The 22832-nt window shown below is 46.5% G+C and overlaps 1 protein-coding gene across 6 annotated transcripts in view; it reads left to right on the forward strand.

The window, feature by feature from the left end:
• Positions 1-22832, forward strand: part of NAV1 (neuron navigator 1) — a 468103-nt gene that overhangs the window by 347339 nt on the left and 97932 nt on the right. For 4 of the 6 annotated variants that reach the window (XM_063954973.1, XM_063954976.1, XM_063954978.1 and 1 more), the window contains 3 exons: positions 7315-7368; positions 10345-10523; positions 10698-10860. In XM_063954973.1, coding sequence (XP_063811043.1) covers positions 7315-7368; positions 10345-10523; positions 10698-10860 — 396 coding nt within the window. The remainder of the gene's footprint in view (positions 1-7314; positions 7369-10344; positions 10524-10697; positions 10861-22832) is intronic. The other 2 variants (XM_063954974.1, XM_063954975.1) reach the window with 2 other exon arrangements.

Raw genomic sequence — 22832 nt, forward strand, 5'->3', positions numbered from 1 at the left:
GACTACCTGGTGTGTACTGGCTCCTCCCACTATGACCCTCCTCCAAGCCTCAGTTAGATTTTTGTGCCCGGCCGAGCTGGATGCACACTAGGGGCTCTCCTGAGCTCTTAGAAAGAAAGTATATTTTAGGTTTTTTATTTTACAGTGAGACCTGCTGGCAACAGGCTCACTGCAACGAGGGACTAAGGGGAGAAGAAGCGAACCTACCTGCTTGCAGCTAGCTTGGGCTTCTTAGGCTACTGGACACCATTAGCTCCAGAGGGACCGACCGCATGGAACTGGCCTTGGTGTTCGGTCCCAGAGCCGCGCCGCCGTCCCCCTTACAGAGCCAGAAGCAAGAAGAAGTCCGGAAAATCGGCGGCATGAAGACTTCTGTCTTCACCAAGGTAGCGCACAGCACTGCAGCTGTGCGCCATTGCTTCTCATACACACTTCACACTCCGGTCACTGAGGGTGCAGGGCGCTGGGGGGGGGGGGGGGCGCCCTGAGCAGCAATAAAAACACCTTGGCTGGCAAAACAATCACAATATATAGCCCCAGAGGCTATATATGTGATAATTACCCCTGCCAGAATCCTTAAAAAAGCGGGAGAATAGTCCGCGAAAAAGGGGCGGAGCTATCTCCCTCAGCACACTGGCGCCATTTTTCCCTCACCGTTCCGCTGGAAGGAAGCTCCCTGGCTCTCCCCTGCAGTCTACACTACAGAAAAGGGTAAAAAAGAGAGGGGGGGCACTAAATTTAGGCGCAGTTAAATATTATAGCAGCTATAGGGGACATAATTCAGTTAGTCCCTGCAGTATATAGCGCTCTGGTGTGTGCTGGCATACTCTCTCTCTCTGTCTCCCCAAAGGGCTTCTGTGGGGTCCTGTCCTCTGTTAGAGCATTCCCGGTGTGTGTGCGGTGTGTCGGTATGGCTGTGTCGACATGTTTGAGGAGGAAAATTATGTGGAGGCGGAGCAGATGCCTGTAGAAGTGATGTCACCCCCTGCGGGGCAGACACCTGAGTGGATGGTTTTATGGAAGGAATTACGTGCAAGTGTCGACTCCTTACACAAAAAATTTGACGACATGCCAAATGCGGGACAGCCAGCTTCTCAGCTCGTGCCTGCCCAGGTGTCTCAAAGGCCATCAGGGGCTCTAAAACGCCCGCTACCTCAGATGGCAGACCCAGATGTCGACACGGATACTGATACCAGTGTCGACGACGATGAGTCTAATCTAATGTCCACTAAGGCCATTCGCTGCATGATTGAGGCAATGAAAGAGGTGTTACACATTTCAGATATAAACCCAGGTACCACTAAAAAGGGTATTATGTTTGGGGAGAAAAAACTACCCGTAGTTTTCCCCCCAGCTGAAGAATTAAATGAAGTGTGTGAAGAAGCGTGGGCTTTCCCTGATAAAAGATTGATAATCTCAAAAAAATTACTAATGGCGTTCCCTTTCCCGCCAGAGGATAGGGCACGTTGGGAAACACCTCCTAGGGTGGATAAAGCGCTCACACGTTTGTCTAAAAAGGTGGCACTTCCGTCTCCGGATACGGACGCCCTGAAGGAGCCTGCGGATAGAAAGCAGGAGGCGATCCTGAAGTCTATATATACACACACAGGCATTATACATAGACCAGCTATTGCGTCAGCATGGATGTGCAGTGCTGCCGCTGCGTGGTCAGTTTCCCTGTCAGAAAATATTGACACCCTAGACAGGGACACTATTCTGCTAACCATAGAGCATATAAAAGACTCAGTCTTATACATGAGAGATGCACAGAGGGAGATCTGCCGGCTGGCATCTAAAATAAGTGCATTGTCCATTTCTGCTAGGAGAGGCTTATGGACTCGGCAGTGGACAGGGGATGCAGATTCCAAAAAGCACATGGAAGTTTTGCCTTATAAGGGTGAGGAGTTATTCGGGGATGGTCTCTCGGACCTCGTTTCCACAGCAACAGCTGGGAAGTCAGCATTTTTACCCCATGTTCCCTCACAGCCTAAAAAAGCGCCGTTTTATCAGGTACAGTCCTTTCGGACCCAGAAAAACAGGCGAGGAAAAGGCGGGTCCTTTCTGTCCAGAGGCAGAGGTAGGGGAAAAAGGCTGCAACAAACAGCTAGTTCCCAGGAGCAAAAGTCCTCCCCCGCTTCTTCCAAGTCCGCCGCATGACGGTGGGGCTCCACAGGCGGAGCCAGGTACGGTGGGGGGCCGCCTCAAAAATTTCAGCGATCAGTGGGCTCGCTCACAGGTGGATCCCTGGATCTTTCAAGTAGTATCTCAGGGGTACAAGCTGGAATTCGAGGCGTCTCCCCCCCGCCGTTTCCTCAAATCTGCCTTGCCAACAACTCCCTCGGACAGGGAGGCTGTGCTAGAGGCAATTCACAAGCTGTATTCCCAGCGGGTGATAGTCAAGGTGCCCCTACTTCAACAAGGACAGGGTTACTATTCCACACTGTTTGTGGTACCGAAACCGGACGGTTCGGTGAGACCCATTTTAAATTTGAAATCCTTGAACACATACATAAAAAAATTCAAGTTCAAGATGGAATCGCTCAGGGCGGTTATTGCAAGTCTAGACGAGGGGGATTACATGGTATCCCTGGACATCAAGGATGCTTACCTGCATGTCCCCATTTACCATCCTCACCAGGAGTACCTCAGATTTGCGGTACAGAATTGCCATTACCAATTCCAGACGCTGCCGTTTGGTCTGTCCACGGCACCGAGGGTGTTTACAAAGGTAATGGCGGAAATGATGATACTCCTTCGAAAAAAGGGAGTTTTAATTATCCCATACTTGGACGATCTCCTAATAAAGGCGAGATCCAAGGAGCAGTTGTTGGTAGGAGTAGCACTATCTCAGGAGGTGCTACACCAGCACGGTTGGATTCTGAATATTCCAAAGTCACAGCTGGTTCCGACGACACGTCTACTGTTCCTGGGAATGATTCTGGACACAGTCCAGAAAAAAGTGTTTCTCCCAGAGGAAAAAGCCATGGAGCTGTCGTCTCTAGTCAGAAACCTCCTGAAACCAAAACAGGTGTCGGTGCATCACTGCACGCGAGTCCTGGGAAAGATGGTGGCTTCTTACGAAGCAATTCCTTTCGGCAGGTTCCATGCCAGAATCTTTCAGTGGGACCTGTTGGACCAATAGTCCGGATCGCATCTTCAGATGCATCGGCTAATAACCCTGTCTCCAAGAACCAGGGTGTCTCTGCTGTGGTGGCTGCAGAGTGCTCATCTTCTAGAGGGCCGCAGATTCGGCATACAGGACTGGGTCCTGGTGACCACGGACGCCAGCCTTCGAGGCTGGGGGGAAGTCACACAGGGAAGAAACTTCCAAGGGCTATGGTCGAGTCAAGAGACTTCCCTACACATAAATATTCTAGAACTGAGGGCCATTTACAATGCCCTAAGTCAGGCAAAACCCCTGCTTCAAAACCAGCCGGTACTGATCCAGTCAGACAACATCACGGCAGTCGCCCATGTAAACCGACAGGGCGGCACAAGAAGCAGGACGGCGATGGCAGAAGCCACTAGGATTCTCCGATGGGCGGAAAATCACGTGTTAGCTCTGTCAGCAGTGTTCATTCCGGGAGTGGACAACTGGGAAGCAGACTTCCTCAGCAGACACGACCTCCACCCGGGAGAGTGGGGACTTCATCCAGAAGTCTTCACACTGATTGTAAATCGTTGGGAACGGCCACAGGTGGACATGATGGCGTCCCGCCTAAACAAAAAACTAGAGAGATATTGCACCAGGTCAAGGGACCCTCAGGCGATAGCGGTGGACGCTCTAGTGACACCGTGGGTGTACCAGTCGGTTTATGTGTTCCCTCCTCTGCCTCTCATACCAAAGGTACTGAGCATAATAAGAAAACGAGGAGTAAGGACAATACTCGTGGTTCCGGATTGGCCAAGAAGAGCGTGGTACCCGGAACTTCAAGAGATGATCTCAGAGGACCCATGGCCTCTGCCGCTCAGACAGGACCTGCGGCAGCAGGGGCCCTGTCTGTTCCAAGACTTACCGCGGCTGCGTTTGACGGCATGGCGGTTGAACACCGGATCCTAAAGGAAAAGGGCATTCCGGAGGATGTCATTCCTACGCTGATTAAGGCAAGGAAAGATGTAACTGTAAAACATTATCACCGCATATGGCGGAAATATGTTGCTTGGTGTGAGGCCAATAAGGCCCCAACAGAGGAATTTCAGCTGGGTCGATTTCTGCACTTCCTACAGGCAGGAGTGTCTATGGGCCTAAAATTAGGCTCCATTAAGGTGCAGATATCGGCTCTGTCGATTTTCTTCCAAAAAGAACTAGCTTCACTACCTGAAGTTCAGACATTTGTAAAAGGAGTGCTGCATATTCAGCCCCCTTTTGTGCCTCCAGTGGCACCCTGGGATCTCAACGTGGTGTTGAATTTCCTAAAATCACATTGGTTTGAGCCACTGAAGACCGTGGATCTTAAATATCTCACGTGGAAAGTGGTCATGTTATTGGCCTTGGCTTCGGCCAGGTGTGTATCAGAATTGGCGGCTTTGTCATTTAAAAGCCCTTATCTGATTTTTCATATGGATAGGGCAGAATTGAGGACTCGTCCCCAGTTTCTCCCTAAGGTGGTATCAGCTTTTCACTTGAACCAACCTATTGTAGTGCCTGCGGCTACTAGTGACTTGGAGGATTCCAAGTTGCTGGACGTAGTCAGGGCCTTGAAAATTTATGTTTCCAGGACGGCTGGAGTCAGGAAAACTGACTCGCTATTTATCCTGTATGCACCCAACAAACTGGGTGCTCCTGCTTCTAAGCAGACTATTGCTCGCTGGATCTGTAGCACAATTCAGCTGGCGCATTCTGCGGTTGGACTACCGCGTCCTAAATCAGTTAAAGCCCATTCTACAAGGAAGGTGGGCTCATCTTGGGCGGCTGCCCGAGGGGTCTCGGCTTTACAACTTTGCCGAGCTGCTACTTGGTCAGGGGCAAACACGTTTGCAAAATTCTACAAATTTGATACCCTGGCTGAGGAGGACCTTGAGTTCTCTCATTCGGTGCTGCAGAGTCATCCGCACTCTCCCGCCCGTTTGGGAGCTTTGGTATAATCCCCATGGTCCTTTCGGAGTTCCCAGCATCCACTAGGACGTTAGAGAAAATAAGATTTTACTCACCGGTAAATCTATTTCTCGTAGTCCGTAGTGGGTGCTGGGCGCCCGTCCCAAGTGCGGATTGTCTGCAATAATTGTACATAGTTATTGTTCACTAACGGGTTATTGTTATGAGCCATCTGTTGAGATGCTCAGTTATGTTTCATACTGTTAACTGGATATGGTATCACGTGTTGTACGGTGTGATTGGTGTGGCTGGTATGAGTCTTACCCGGGATTCAAAATCCTTCCTTATTGTGTCAGCTCTTCCGGGCACAGTATCCTAACTGAGGCTTGGAGGAGGGTCATAGTGGGAGGAGCCAGTGCACACCAGGTAGTCTAAAAGCTTTCTTTTAGTTGTGCCCAGACTCCTGCGGAGCCGCTATTCCCCATGGTCCTTTCGGAGTTCCCAGCATCCACTACGGACTACGAGAAATAGATTTACCGGTGAGTAAAATCTTATTTTATTCCATTAAAAAACAAACAGAACCCACATCTTTAGTTACTGGTTTTTCAAAAGTATATAATCCACAAACATTTATATGATTAAATACGGTACCTTATTGTAGTGGGGTCTTCACAAATACAGTCCTTCCAATGGTATGCGGTGCAAATATCACCCGTCGTTATTCCGGCTGTCTCAGTACTGACGCCGGGATAACGACAAGGGTACCATACCGCCAACAGAATACTGGCGAAGTAGGTGTTTCCCCCTCTGTGGGTGTCCACGACACCCATAGAGGGAGAATAGGCTTCGTTGTGCTCGCCCCCCTGTCTACATTCTGACCCACGGGATACCGATTCCCTTCCAATAGTGCAAAAGTCCTCATAACTAGTGTGTTTAGATTGGGAAATCTTTTTTCTTTACACTGACTGTATTACACATTTTGGTGTGGAATTAAGGGATCCTTAAAGATACCTTTTATGTGCAAGTTATCACACTTATTTTCAGTGAGTGTGGTACGTTAGTTTATCATCTAGTGCTATATTAAATTCATCTATATCCTCGTTACCTCAAGTGACGTATGTACTTATGATAATCATTTTGATAATAGTTATAATAGTTTTTTTTTCCTTTCCTTGCATACGATTGCCCATTGAGGTAAAGATAACAAAGAAAGGAACAAAACATCCATACAAGAATCTTGTTATACGTATATGGTTTTATGGTCTTTACTGTGTGACAGAGAGCGCTCTGAAATTCTGGGATGCACTAAAATAAAAATGCGGACGAACCCCATTTTTTACCGCATTTACATATGCACTAGGCCCCACATCTCGGGACTTTCTGTACAAAGTAACACCAGCAAAAGCTGGCATTACCCTATAAAGCCTATGGGCTTCTTTCTGCACTCTGCTGTGAGAGGGATCCAATTGGATCCCTCCCAGCATGCCAAGCAGCTACCACATGACATGCGCATATTGACTCTTTGGGCCGATACCCGGATGTCCGGTGACAGGAGCACATCGCAAATGACATCTCTTATCCCAAGAGCTAATTTGCAGTACTAATTGCATATGTTAGTACCGATGCGTTGACGACTCCATGTTTGGCAGAATGAGTTCCATATTCTTAGTGCTTCCCGCCCTTTATCCTCATTGTTGTAAGAAACAAATGGTGTTGCTTTTAGGAACCAATTCAGTTGCGGGAGAGGTTAAATATAAACCCTCGTCACGGCTGCATATCATGATGGCAACATCACTCATTTCACTTTGCCCCTCACCACCTCCCCAGGAAAATGAGCTATGTTGCTATACTGTAATTCTGACTGATGTGTGCAGCTGCAAATAGCGACTACACATCACTCGGAATTGAATATGTACCGCAAAGTAATGAGATTTATGCAAATGTGTCAGTTTGAAATTACAAGGCATAGTATCAATAATTCTGACCATCATTTCTGTTCTTGATTTAAAGTGATTTGGGAAATGTTATTGAAATTTTGATCCACATAATACTCAATACTTTGAATAAAAAAAATAATAATCTCAAACTTGTTAAAGTAGCATATAAAGTAACAACATTTTAGAAAATGTGTTGAATTTAATTTTTTTTTCAAGGCTGTGTATGTATGTGTATGTATATATTTTTGTGTGTTTATGCGTATATATTTATATTATATAAAGTAATGTGATAAGCACTCATTTTACTGTAACAAGATATCCAACAGATGTGCTTTCTTCTAGCAGATTGATAATGTCATGCTCAGTGCTAACGAATCACCCAGAGGTTTTCAGAAGGTATTATAACACTGAGTAATTTGTATGTTATTTTAATGTAAGATTATAAGTACAAAACACAAAATATCTTAAAAGCTTTATATCTGGATAAAAAGTATATTCATCTCAAACATTGTAAAGTACTATCCCTTTCATTGGATGAAGTGAGCTGGTGAAATCTTACATACGTCTGCTGGATGTCTGATGAAAATATCATCAACCTCCTTGGGAAAAAATTGGCTTGTTGGAAAATAAACACAAATGGGATTATAATGTATGGAAATATGATCCTTACATTGAGCTTTCCTAGTTAATATTATGGATGCAAAGTTATTGTAATTCTAAAAGTGAAACAATTTCATAAGTCATATAAAAAAAAATCTTTCCTGTGGTAGCAGTGGATGCTCCGTTGCTACAATCTGGAGAGGTTGTTAGGGAGAGGCAGAGGTTCACAGGGAAACGGTAGTGGGGAGAGGCAGAGAGTGATGTGGAATGGGTGACTGAATAGAGAGAATGATAAGGAGATAATGACACTGGGAGAGACAGTGGATGATAGAGAGGATAACGGGGAGAGGTAGCCGGTGACAGGGAGATGGTGACTGGGACAGTGTGACAGGCAGTGGGCAACGGGGATAAGGTGACAGGAGAGGCAATGGACAACAGGGAGAGTGTGACAGACAGGTGATGACAGATGCAATGAATGACGTCTCAGAGAGGCAGTGGGTGACGTAGTATTTATTGTGCGACAAGGTAGAAGCATAGGGTGATGAGGGGAGGCAGTGGGTCATGCAAAGGAAAGGCAGTGGGTGACTCCAGGAGAGGAGGTGGGTGACAGGGATAGGCAGTGGATGGCACCAGGAAGAGGGTGATATGCAGTGGGCGACAGGAAAAGAGTGACTAGGAGAGTGTGACAAATAGTGGGCGATGGGGAGAGGGTGACACGGAGAGGCAATGGGTAAAGAGAGAGGCATGTACGCAATGCCAGGAAGAGGAAGTGAGTAACGGAGATGGTTACAGGGTGAGGGTGACTGGCCGAGGACTGCAACGCCTGGAACGCAGGTCCTCCTTAGGTTTTAACGACGAGATTGACGTCCGAGCGGATGCCGTGGTCTGAGCAATTAGGAGAGGAGAGGGCTTTGTAGTCCTTAGTGTTCCTCTGACTTGTCACTACACTCAGACAGCAGTGCTTTAGCCTCAACTGCTCGTTCTTCGTTACGTGGGGACTGGCAGTCCGCAAAGCAGGGGTGGGCAGCAACATATAATAAGACGGTCTGATTCATTGTAATGCCGTTGTCTGCAGCCCCTTTACTGTAGCAAGCCGCAGTGCAATACACTGGATGCACTGTCGCTAGTTCCGACTCTGGTACTAAACCACTAGTAGCAATAATACCCAGTAATATGCCAGCAGTAGGGGTAATATGCCAGTGCAGAAATTATATTAAGTACTAAGCTACTACTAGCAATAATTCCAAATAATATTAACTGTACTAATATTTATTACTGTAACTGTACTTATTTATAGTAATGCCCAATAATGTGTGCCAATGGTTGTAATTTATAGTACAGGTTGAGTATCCCATATCCAAACATTCCGAAATACGGAAAATTTTTGAGTGAGACTGAGATAGTGAAACCTTTGTTTTCTGATTGCTCAGTGTACACAAACTTTTTTTAATACACAGTTATATATTAAAAAATAAATATTGTATTACAATATTTTTTTAGTACAATATTTTTTTTATTAAATGACCTTCAGGCTGTGTGTTTAAGGTGCATATGAAACATAAATGAATTGTGTGTATGTACACAAACTTTGTTTAATGCCCAATGTTATTAGAAATATTGGCTAAAATGACCTTCAGGCTGTGTGTATAAGGTGTATATGTAACATAAATGTATTCTGTGCTTAGACTTGGGTCCCATCACCATGATATCTCAGTACGGTATGCAGTTATTCCAAAATACAGAAAAATCCGATATCTAAAACACTTCTGGTCCCAAGCATATGGGATACTTAGCCTGTAATATGAAATGTCATCTGTAATAATAGAGGTCAGCAATAACCATAATGCCCAGTAGTAAGCCATAAATAGTAGATCTGTCCAATAATAAATTGGGAATTATAAATAGAAAAATTATATTGGTTAATTCAGGGCTTTAGGCTGTTTGGTTTTGTTTAGTCTTCGTTTTGGTTGTTTTATGTTCGTTTTTTTTACATTTACAATTTTTACCCTATCTGGTTTACTCTAGTTATGAATATTGATCCACATGTATGTTGCGTACAACATACATAGACTTAGATTTATCAAGTCTTGGAGAGTGATAAATTGCACGGTGATAAAGTACCAACCGATCAGCTCCTAATTCATTTGTAAAACACAGCCTGTAACATGGCAGTTAGGAGCTGATTGGCTGGTACTTAATCATCGTACTATTTAACATTCTCCAATGCTTGATAAATCTGGCCCATAATTTCTTTAGAGTTGATGTAACCTATCCTCAATACATGTAGCTTGGGGTGTTTTTGTACGTCACACCCACTTCATATTCTGGCTTTTGGTAGTGAATGGAAGTAGAAACATGATTTTGTTTACACCAGTGGTTACCAAAATGTGTGCCGTGGCTCCCTGGGGTGCCTCGGGACACTTGCAGGGGTGCCCTGGGTTGGTGGTCCAGGACCAATTCAAATTATTTATGATCAATATAAAAGGCAATATAGTGCTGGTGACTGTCAGTCATAAAATATGGGGACAAACAGAAGCACATCTTGTCCCTCACCACAAAATTGAGCCTAAGGATGACATATAAACACAATCTACTTAATTTAATATTTCTTATTAAATCTCTCATTAAGAAATTATTGGCCTAGGGGTGCCGTGAAAAAAATTCTGATACTCTAGGGAGCCGTGATTCAGAAAAGTTTGGGAACCACTGGTTTACACAGTATTTTCTGTATTTAATTTATACATTCTGTATAATTCCACTTTGTTTTAACAGTTGCGCAGCTCATTTAATAAGGCATTCAACATGAAAAAAGGACCCAAGTCAGCCTCTTCCTATTCTGATATTGAGGAGATGGCAACTCCCGATTCCTCAGCACCAACCTCACCAAAGCAGCAGCATGGACCCCCAGTGCCAACATCACCCTCCTTGCACTCCTCACCTTCTTCTTCTGTGTACGTCTCTATCTCACATGTATTTTTGTAGAATAATATTGTGGCTTGCATGATAAAATATTACAGCACTCAGAAATTTGTTTTACTTTGTCAATAATAAGCTTGTTCTGCTGTCTTACAAGCACTTTTATTAAAATAGGATATAGACTGAAATTTAAAATTTCCATACTTTAGTATATTTGAGGCTCAAGAAGGGGAGGAGCCAGAAAAAAGAGAGGTGTCAGAATTACGATCAGAATTGTGGGAGAAAGAGATGAAGTTAACCGACATTCGCTTGGAAGCACTTAATTCTGCCCATCAACTAGAGCAGCTACGCGAGACCATGCACAATATGCAGGTAATAATGTGATATAAGTTAACTAAGATATTTCAAATTGACTATTTCTGTGTAGTTTAAGATAGTTGTTAGAATTGACAGCCATTCTCACTGGTACTTGGCAACAGGTGCTAGGGCATTGAACTCTGACTCCACTTCCATTCTCTAGTGCCGGTTGTCCATCTCCAAGGGTCAGTGGTACTGGGCTAAATGACAGCGCTCAGCCAATTAGTTCAGGTAAAGGAGGGTAGGAGTGGAAGGAGAAACATTGGTTTTGGAGGTAAGTGTAAGACACCTAATAATAATCATCTGAGTCATAGGGGGGTATTCAATTAAGTGTAAAAAAGACAGCACTAATTCAACAATGTATTCAATTGCAGGCATTTTCAACCATTTTTTAATCCATTTTCGGCCATGTCGTTTCACTTTTTTTTGGGGGGTCCCGCTAAGATCCCATGTGTAGAGCTGGCACAAAAGGCTTCACTAGCACTTGTGTGATGTTTTAAGCTAACTAGGAGACTTTGCCAGTAATAAATATAAAATATATATATATATATATATATATATACATACATATATATATAATGTATGTATGTAACTCCGGCGCCATTGGAGGGGGCGGAGCTACCTCAGCGAGACCTGTAGTGTTTTGGCACCTCCCTCTGCTTACTGCAGCCATATACAGCACACACGGTGCTTCCTGACTCCTCAGCCACGCTGGATATCTGGTAAGGATGTAGCAAAGGGGGAGAGCTGCTTGTGTACACTATCCTGATCCTATTTAGAACTAAAATTGTTAGTGTTTACTGTATTTTAGGGAGCTGACAGCCTCACTGGGGCAGTGCAGCTCAGGGTGTGCTGGTGTCCTTCTCTCTCTGTGTCTCCTCTCACATACAGTAGGGCAGGCTTGAATTATAACTGTCTGTGTATGTTGTGCTTACTGTGAAACATGGGTAAACACAAGCTGTGCAGTGTATGTCACACTAGATTCTCTCCATTATATACTGATTCTGTTTCCTGTGAACAATGCAGTCAATCTTCACAAACCAGTTAAGGGGCTGGGGGAGAGGGTCCAGAGTCCCACTGGTTAGGGTCTCTTAAGACTATGATGTCTGATGTCTGATATGTCATCCCAGCTCACTGCTTATGTGCAGAAAACTCTGCTACTACAACAAGCTGTTGCAGATTTAGCTGCTAGGGCAGATGCACAGCCCCCCCTATCTCATTCAGGGTATGAACCCCTCATTTCTCTTACGTCCTAGACGATGATGGGGTATAGACGGTTCCGCAAGAGCCTTCGGCACTTTAAGACTTTTCAACAGTGTAAACTGGCTCCTCCCTCTATGCCTCTCCTCCAGACCTCAGTTTAGAAAATGTGCCCGGGAGACTGGCTGCACATCAGTGAAGCTCTACTGAGTTTGACTGAAAAAGACTTTGTTAGGTTTTTTATTTTACAGGGAACCTGCTGGCAACAGCTTCCCTGCTTCGTGGGACTTAAGGGGGGAAGTAGGAACCAACTTCTCAGTTAGTTTAATGGCTCTGCTTCCGCTGACAGGACACCCATTAGCTCCTGAAGGGTACTGAACACAGCCCTTGCCTGGCTGCTGCTCACTCCCACAGCACTGCCGCCACCCCCTAACAGAGTCAGAAGGCTGGTGAGTATTAACCAGAGACCTGCAGAGAGGGACCCTCCGGTCATCATGGCGGCATAAAGGTACCAGCGCAGCGCGGGACACTGCGCCAGCAACATGTCTCTCAGCACAGGGTGCAGGGCGCGCGGGAGGGGGGGGGGTGCGCGCTCTGGGGGACATGATAAATCCTTACTCTCACTGGCAAAATGTACATACATGTGAGCCGCAGATGTACAATACCCCCGCCAGTATAAATATTACTGTGGCTGAACCGCGCCATTACAGGGGGCGGGGCTTCACCTCAGAATTAGACGCCGCAGCGCTGATCCTGCAGGCTGCTTCTCCTTACAGATTGCTGATACAAGTACCAGGGTGTTATAGAAGGGGAGGGGAGCACATAATTTATTGAAGTCTGCGGGCTTCACATTGGATAAAAAGCGCTGTTTTGGTATATATGTATATTCATTGTATGTAATACATATAGGGCGCGTGGTGTGGACTGGCAATCCCCTCTAGGTCTCTCTGACAGACTTTAGGTAGATCTGTCCCCAATAGCTCCCCTGTGTGTGTGAGTGGTGTGACTGTACACGTGTGTAACAACAGGTCTAGAAAAAGTTCTTCCCCAGAAGAAACCATTTTGGAGGCACAAGAGTGTTCTGAGCCTGTGTGGGTGTGAAAGCTGCAGAGTAATATGTAAATTCTCTGAGTCTGAAAACAGACAAAGCAAGACAGTCTGTGGAGGATGTTCTGTTTGATTCCTCCACGTCACCCACTCGGGACCCCTCCTGTTCCCAGAAAAGGTCTCTGACCCAAATTATGCAAAGGGACACTGACACAGATTCCGACACTGAAGTCAACACTGGAGATTTGAGGGGGGTAGATCCCAAACTGGCTAAGAGCATTCAATGTATGATAGTCACTATAAAAGAGGTGTTGGAATTTCCTGACACAACACCTCCACCTGAGGAAAAAGATTATTTTAAATTAAATAAAAAACAGGTGGTGACTTTTCCTCCGTCTAAAGATAGCGTACCCTTTCCCTGAAGAGGATAGGCGTAAGTGAGAGTCACCCCCAATGATAGACACCTCAGTCTCTAGGTTGTCAAAGAAAATTGTTTTACCTGCCCCAGGGTCAGCTTCATTAAAAGAACCTGCTGACCGCAAATTAGAGACGACTTTAAAGTACATCTAGGCCCGCGATTGCTTCTGCGTGGGTAGGTAACGCAGTGGAAAAGTGGGCAGACAATTTAATTGTTAATATTGACACGGTCAATATTTTAGGTCATATCAAAGATTCTGCAGGTTAAATTGGTTGAGGCTATGAAGGACATAGGCTTACTGGGCTCAAGAGCCTCTACTATGGCGATTTCAGCCACAGGGCGCTCTGGATCCGCCAATGGAATGCTGATGCTGAATCCAAAAGAAATATTGGGCGCTCCCCTACAGTGGTGAGGCCCTCTTCGGAAACTAGATGCCATGATATCAACTACTACATCTGGCAAGTCAGCATTTCTAACGTCGGCAGCTACACCGGCTTAAAAAAAAAAAAAAAAGTATATCATTCTCATACTATGCAGTCCTTTCGGCCCAACAAGTACAAAAAGGCTAAGAGTACCCCTTTTGTCACAGGAAAAGGTAGAAAATCTACAACACCGTCAAGCTCCCAGGAGCAGAAGTCGGCAACTACTTCTGCAAAAGCCACAGCATGACGCTGGGACTCGTCTGCGGGAGTGCGATCGGGTGGGAGCACGTCGTTTATATTTCAGCCAGGTATGGCTTCACTCAGACCTGGATCCTTGGATATTACGGATAGTATCCCAAGGTTACAGGTTGGAATTTCAAGACCTTTACCCATGCCGATTTTTTTAAATCAGCCTTGCCAGTTTCTACTCAGGACGGCACAAATGTCCTGAACGCAATACACAAATTATGTCAATACAAAATAATTGCCTTGGTTCCTCCCGAACAAAGAAACCAAGGTTTTTATTCAAGCCTGTTTGTGGTGCCGAAGCCGGATGGCTCAGTCAGACCGATTTTAAACCTAAAATCTCAATCTTTATTCGAAAAGGTTCAAATTCAAGATGGAATCCTTGAGAGCGGTGATTTCCAGCTTGGAAGAAAAGGAATTTCTGGTGTCGGTGGACATCAAGGATGCTTACTTGCATGTCCCCATTTACCCGCCACATCAAGCATACCTGAGGTTTGCGGTCCAAGATTGCCACTACCAATTCCAGACATTACCGTTCGGGCTCTTCACGGCTCCGAGAATATTCACCAAGGTGATGGCGGAGATGATGGTTCTCCTTTGCAAACAAGGAGTCAACATAATTCCATAATTGGACGATCTCCTCATAAAAGCGAGATCCAGGGACAAGCTACTCCAGAACATAGCATTGTCCCCGAAGGTGCTTCAACAGCACGGTTGGATCATCAACTTTCCAAAAATCGCAGTTCGAACCGACAATGAGATTATCATTTTTGGGAATGATACTGGACACCGAGATACAGAGAGTATTTCTACCGGTGGAAAAGGCTCAGGACATCCAGAGCATGGTCAAACATCGTTTGTGACCAAGAACAGTATCAATTCATCAGTGCATTCGCCTGTTGGGGAAAATGGTAGCATGCCAGGGTCTTCCAGTGGGACCTACTGGACAAGTGGTCAGGGTCGCATCTCCACATGCATCAAAGGATAATCTTGTCAGCGAAAGCCAGAAATTCGCTCCTGTGGTGGCTACAAATTTCTCACCTCCTGGAGGGACGCAGGTTCGGGATTCAGGCCTGGATCCTGGTGACCACGGATGCAAGTCTCCGAGGATGGGGAGCAGTCACGCAAGGCGAAAGCTTCCAAGGAAGAGGGTCAAGTTAAGAAACTCGCCTTCACATAAACATTCCGGAGTTGAGAGCTGTGTACAACAGTCTTCATCAAACAGCACACCTTCTTTAAGGTCGTTCCATACAGATCCAGTCCGACAATGTAACGGCAGTAGCTTACATAAACCGTCGAGACTGAACAAAAAGCAGAGCAACAATGGCAGAGGTGACAAAGACACTCCTCTGGGCAGAAAGACATGCAAAAGCTCTGTCGGCAATTTTCATTCCGGGAGTGGACAACTGGGAAGCAGACTTCCTCAGCACGATCTCCATCCAGGAGAATGGGGCCTCCACCAATAAGTTTTTGCGGAGGTGGCAAGTTGTTGGGGTGTTCCTCAAGTGGATATGATGGCATCACGCCGCAACAAGAAGCCTCAGAAATATTGTTCCAGGTCAAGAGACCGACAAGCAATAGCGATAGATGCACTGGTGACCCAGTGAGTGTTTCGGTCGGTGTATCTGTTCCCTCCACTTCCACTTACTCCAAAAGTTCTCAAGATCATCAGAAGAACAGGAGTTCGAGCAATACTCATTGCTCCGGACTGACCAAGGAGGGCTTGGAATCCAGATCTTCAAGAGTTATTAATGGAAGATCCTCTGCCTCTTCCTCTTCGCGAGGACCTGTTTCAGCAGGGGACGTTGGTTTATCAGGACTTACCGCGGTTGCGTTTGACGGCATGGCTGTTGAGCGCCAGATCTTAGCCCGTAAGGGTATTCCCAATTAAGTAATTCCCACACTTATTCTGGCCAGGAAAGGGGTAACGTCCAAACATTACCATCGTATTTGGAGAAAATATGTATCTTGGTGTGAATCCAAGAAGTCTCCTGCGGTGGAGTTTAAGTTAGGACGTCTTTTCCTATTTCTACAGGCAGGTGTAGATGCTAGATTGAGATTAGGATCTATCAAGGTTCAGATTTCGGCCTTGTTAGTTTTCTTTCAGAAACAATTGACTTCTCTTCCTGAGGTCCAGACATTCGTGAAAGGAGTTCTGCGCATCCAACCTCCCTTTGTGCCTCCTGCGGCGCCATGGGATCTTAATGTGGTGTTGCAGTTCCTTAAATCGGACTGTTTTGAGCCTCTGCAAGAGGTGGAGTTAAAGTTCTCACTTTAAAAAAGTGGTCATGCTGTTGGCCTTGGCTTCAGGCAGACGAGTGTCTGAGTTAGGAGCTCTGTTACAGAGTCCTTATTTGATATTTCATGAAGATAGGGCTGAACTGAGAACACGTCAACACTTTCTTCCGAAGGTTGTGTCTTCTTTTTATATCAACCAACCAATGGTGGTGCCAGTACCTTCTGACACCTCAGCCGTCTCAAGGTCCTTGGATGTCGTCAGAGCGCTGAGGACTTATGTTGCAAGAATGGCTCGGATAAGGAAAACAGAATCTCTGTTTGTCCTCTATGACCCCAACAAGATTGGGTGTCCTGCTTCTAAGCAGACTATTGCGCGCTGGATCAGGGGTACCATTCAGCACGCTCATTCCACGGCAGGATTGCCGTTACCGATTTCAGTAAAAGCCCACTCTAAAAGGAAAGTGGGTTCGTCCTGGGCGGCTGCCCGGGGGGTCTCGGCTTTGCAAATCTGCCGAGCTGCTACTTGGTTGGATGCAAACACATTTGATAAGTTTCATAAGTTTGACACCTTGGCTGCTGACGACCTTCAATTTGGTCAGTCAGTTCTGCAGGAACATTAGCACTTTCCCGCCCGTACTGGGAGCTTTGGTATATCCCCATGGTACTAAAATGGACCCCAGCATCCTCTAGGACGTAAGAGAAAATAGGATTTTAATTACCTGCCGGTAAATCCTTTTCTCGTAGTCTGTAGAGGATGTTGGGCGCCTGCCCAGTGCTCATTTTTCCTGCTGATTACGTTTATCTTTTTGCACATTGTTTCATGTGTTCAGTTGTTAACAGCTGTTGCGTTATGCATGCTGGTTGGCATGACTTATGTTAAAGGCCATGTTAGCCGACATGTTGTTTATGGATGGTGTGAGCTGGTGTGAATCTCGCCACAAGTTTAATAGTAATTCCTCTCTCGAGAATGTCCGTCTCCTCGGGCACAGTTCCTATACTGAGGTCTGGAGGAGGGGCATAGAGGGAGGAGCCAGTTCACACTGTTGAAAAGTCTTGGAGTGCGGAAGGCTCCTGCGGAACAGTTTATACCCCATGGTACTAAAATGGACCCCAGCATCCTCTACGGACTACGAGAAAAGGATTTACCGGCAGGTAATTAAAATCCTATTTTTGGCTATAAGGGACGTGTTAAAGCTCCCTCTAGAGGACGCTGCGTCACAGCAGTCGTTTTTCTTTGTACAGAACAAGCCTAATGTCACTTTCCCTGACTCTACAGAGTTAGATGACTTATTCAAACAGGCCTGGAAAAATCCAGACAAAAAATTCCAAGTGTCCAAAAGGTTTTTGCGCACTTTCCCATTTGCTCCTGAAAGTAGACAATTTTGGGGGGAACCCCCTGGGGTGGATGTCTGTCTCTCGACTGTCTAAAAAGGCAGTGCTGCCTGCTCCGGGCTCCTTTACCATGAAGGATCCTGGGGATAGGAAGATACAGACTACACTATAGTCTACATACACTGCATCCGGTATATCTGGATGACCCATGCCATTCATTCCTGGGCCACTCAAATTTAGGGGGGCCTCTTGGGAGATATGCCCTTGGTTACTATGGTAACCCTCCTTAAGCACATTCAGAACACTACCCGTGTCCTCTGTGATTCCCTCAAGGAGATGGGGAACATTAATGCTCGGACTTCTGCCATGGCAGTGTCGGCGCACAGGGCCTTGTGGTTGCATCAGTGGATTGCGGACGCAGTTTCCAGACGTAGTGTGAAATCCCTCCCCTTTACTGGGGAATGGGTTTTTGGGGTTGAATTGGATACCTGGATTTCCAAAGTTATGGCTGGAAAATCCACATTTTTCCCCTCTGGGGCCCCGCTGGCAGGACGCTCCTATCCGGGCCCGTCTGTCCAGTCCTTTCAGTCTCACAGATTTCAATCGGAGGCCAGAGGTGCCTCCAATGCGGCTAGAGGCACAGAGATAAGTCCAGAAAACCTGCAAGCACCAGTTTTCAGGAACAATTCACCGGTTCTGCTTCCACTAAGGCCTCAGCATGACTGTGCCCACCACCTCGAGGGGATCTCGAGGTGGGAGCTCGACTGGGTCACTTCAGCCGCGTCTGGGAGACTTCCTGCCAGGATACCTGGGTCAGAGACCTCATTTCTCGGGGCTACAAGCTGGAGTTCAACAGTATGCACCCCCCCCCCCCCAACGATTTTTCAAATCAAGCTTACCAGCTTTGGAGGATATGCAAGTTACGTTGCAACAGGCTATCCGAAAGTTGGTCCAGCCCAGTGTCTTTGTTCCAGTACCACTACCGCAACGCAGCAAGGGGTTTTACTCAAACCTGTTTGTGGTGCCGAAGCCGGACTTTTCGGTCAGACCCATTCTGAATCTGAAATCCTTGAGAGTGTTCAAGTTCAAAAAGGAATCCCTGCGAGCAGTGATTGCGGGCCTGGAAGTACAGGAATTTATGGCCTCCTTGGATATCAGTCACGCCTATCTACATATTCCGTTTTGGCCTCCTCATCAGGCGTACCTGTGGTTTGCCCTGCTTGACGATCATTTCCAATTCCAGGCACTGCCGTTCGACCTATCTACAGCCCCGAGGATATTTACAAAGGTGATGGTGGAGATGATTTTCCAACTCCTGGTCCAGGGGGTCAATGTGGTCCCTTATCTGGACGATCTTCTGATAAAGGCAAGATCCAGGGAGCTTTTGTTGCTCCATATCGACCGCACCATCCATATTCTGTTCGACCATGGGTGGATCCTCAACCTACAGAAGTCCCACCTGGAGCCAACTCAGAGGCTCCTGTTCCTGGGGATGTTGCTGGATACTGTGGCCCAGAAGGTGTTTCCACTAGAAGTAAAGGTGAAAACGCTTCAAGAGATGGCCCTCATGGTGCTCCGACCTACTCGAGTGTCCGTACATCTTTGCATAAGATTGTTAGGAAAGATGGTTGCCTCATACGAGGCAATCCAGTATGGGAGGTACCATGCCAGAAAGTTTCAGTTGGATCTCCTGAGCAAGTGGTCCGGATCGCATCTCCAGTTGCAGTGGATGATTCAGGGGTCACCTCAGGCCAGGATTTCCCTCCTGTGGTGGCTACAGTCCTCCAATCTCCTGGAGGGCAGGAGTTTCGGGATTCAGGATTGGACCCTCCTCACGACGGAGGCGAGTCTGAGAGGATGGGGTGCTATCACCCAAGGGGCACAGTTCCAGGGCAGGTGGTCAGCCCACAAAAGCCTCCTTCCAATCAACATTCTGGAACATCGGGCGATCTACAGTGCTCTGCTTCAAGCCTCTCCTCTGCTCAAGGATCACGCCATCCAGGTACAGTCTGAAAACGCCACGGCGTATGTCAGTCGGCAAGGAGGGACAAAAAGCAGAGCATACATGCGAGAGGTGTCAAACATACTCCTCTGGGCAGAAAGAAATGCAAGAGCCATGTCAGCTATCTTCATTCCGGGTGTGGGTAACTGGGAAACGGACTTCCTGAGTCGTCACGATCTCCACCCGGAGGAGTGGGGGCTCCACCATCTGGTGTTCCAGCAGATCATCGACCGGTGGGGTTGCCCACAAATAGACATGTTGGCTTCTCACCTCAACAAGAAACTTCCCTGGTATTGCTCACGGACCCTCATGCGAGTGCAGTGGACGCACTGGCGTTGCCTCTGCCGTACCGGCTGGTCTACCGGTTTCCTCCGATCCTATTGCTCCCAAGAGTGCTAAAGCGAATCAGGTTTCAAGGTGTCCAGGCAATTATAATTGCCTCTGAGGGCGTGGTACGCGGATCTTCTGGACATGTCCCTCAAAGACCCTTGGCCTCTACCACTCGGAAGAGATCTTCTTCAATTCGGACCGACCGTCGACCTGGACTTACGGCGACTTTGTTTGACGACATGGAGGTTGAGCGGAACATCCAAAGCTCACAAGGGCATTTCCAAGAAGGTTATTGCAACCAGGGTTCATGCCAGGAAACCTGTGCCGTAAAAACACTTATCATCCTATCTGGAGAAGATATGTTTCCTGGTGCGAGGAATGCACGACGCCTGCAGAGTTTCACTTAGGACGTTTCCTGCAGGTTGTAGTGGATAAGGGCTTACGTCTGGGTCCATTAAGGTCCAGATTTCAGCGCGCTCAATTTTTTCACTCACTATTGCAGGACTTTCTTTGGGCTACACCCACTCTGTGGAACACCCTACCACGCACCATGAGACTGTCCTTTGGTTTCCAAACCTTCAAGTGTTCCCTGAAATCTCACCTCTTCAGACAAGCTTATCAAATTCCGGAACCACCCACATAACCTTCATAAACTTTCGTATCCATTTGTATCCCCACTTACTGTCCACACACACATCCTCACATTTTCTCTACTTTCCTATTCTCCTGACTCCAGGCTAACATTGCTGTGTGACCATATCATACAGTCCACCAAGAACCTTTGCAATCTGGTGGACCATTATGCAATGAATAACACCTACTGTACCCTTGTGTATTAATGTCTGTTTCCCTGTAGATTGTAAGCTTGCGAGCAGGGCCTTCCTAACTATATGACTGTTATTACTCAGTTTTGTTTTATCACCGTTCCCAATTGTAAAGCGCTATATAATAAATATTGTAGTAGATGTTCTCGGGATATCTAAGCTTTAAGGCAAAGATGACATCTATAGGTAGAGACCTCTATTAGTTTTTCTTATTACTTAATTTCAAGTATTATTGCTCCTCACGAATGTGACTTCTTTATTTTTAATTTATGCAATATATTGTCATTACACATATGTGCTTTGTGTATTAAAAGTGGCCATATTAAATGGGATGGTATCGGGATCCCGGCGTTTGGGATGCCGACATTCTGAATACCGACGGCGACATCCTTACTCGCAGGATCCCGACACCTGTTATGTAAGTACCCTAACCCTGATCCCCATCTCCCCTAAACCTCCCCCCTCAGCCTATCCCCGACTCTTCCTGGTGGTTCCGAAACCCCTGTTCCCGCATCCTGACCCTCAGCATCCATGGCATACTTACATTTGGAATCCTGGCGCTGGCATTGCGATCGGGATTCCAGCATCGGTTTTCAGATTGTCTGTATCCAAACTGGATCCCCATTTAGTATAGTTATTTCACATGAGGACTGCTTCATTACCTAGTTACAGATGATCAGGTTCTGCCATGTATGGTGTGCATCCATACAGATGAAAACATATGAATTGTTTTATTTACATCTCTATATGTAAAAGGCTGTAAATTTCCTGTGTATATTAGTACTGAAATAGATATGTTTCATTTCTAAAAGTAGTAAAATTCCATAACTAAGGTTTGTTTGTTTTTTGCGGTTTCTAGCTTCAGCACATTTATGAAATAATTTTATTACATTTTATTTTCCCTTTTCCCATACGTCCTAGAGGATGCTGGGGTCACATCAAGAACCATGGGGTATAGATGGGATCCGCAGGAGACATGGGCACTTTAAGACTTTCAAAGGGTGTGAACTGGCTCCTCCCTCTATGGCCCTCCTCCAGACTCCAGTTTAGAATCTGTGCCCAGTGAGACTGGATACACTCTGAGGAGCTCTACTGAGTTTCTCAGAAAAAGACTTTATGTTAGGTTTTTTATTTTCAGGGAGACTGCTGGCAACAGTCTCCCTGCTTCGTGGGACTTAGGGGAGAGAAGTCAGACCTACTTCTGTGAATTTAAAGGCTCTGCTTCTTTGGCTACAGGACACCATTAGCTCCTGAGGGTCTGATCGCTAGGTACGCCTAGATTCTCATTCCCAGAGCCTGCCGTCACACCCGTTGCAGAGCCAGAAGTCAGAAGACAGGTGAGTAGAAAAAGAAAAGAAGACTTCAGTGACGACTTCTGAGGTACTGCAGCGCTTGCACGCTGCGCGCCATGCTCCCACACACAGCGGCACAGGGCAGGGGGGGGGGCACGGCACCCTGGGCAGCATATATGACCTCTATAAGTAACTGGCAAGAGCAGACATAGTGCCAGGGCACTGTCCGGACCCCCGCCAGTGTAAAAATTTATTTGAAAAGAGCAGGTCTGAAGCGTGCCATTAGGGGGGCGGAGCTTAGCCCTCTCAGCACACAACCCGGCGCCATTTTCTCTACACAAGGCTGCAGAGACCCTGGTCCTTCCTCACACTGCTGCATAAGTATCAGGGTGAAAAATGGGGGAGGGGGGGAGGGCGGGGGGTACAGCTATTTTGGTGCATTATATGTTAATTATAAAAGCGCTGCAGGTCTGGGGCATTTTCTGTGATGTTTCAGACCGGGATTGAGTGCTGGGGTCTGAGCTGACAATAACTCCCTCTGTGTCCCTCTGACAGGCTTTACTGTGGGTCTGTCCCCTATAGGCCCAGTGTGTCTGGGTGTGTTGGGTGCACGTGTGTCGGCATGTCTGAGGCGGA

This window comes from Pseudophryne corroboree, chromosome 2 (assembly GCF_028390025.1).
Source record: "Pseudophryne corroboree isolate aPseCor3 chromosome 2, aPseCor3.hap2, whole genome shotgun sequence".
Lineage (NCBI taxonomy): Eukaryota > Metazoa > Chordata > Amphibia > Anura > Myobatrachidae > Pseudophryne > Pseudophryne corroboree.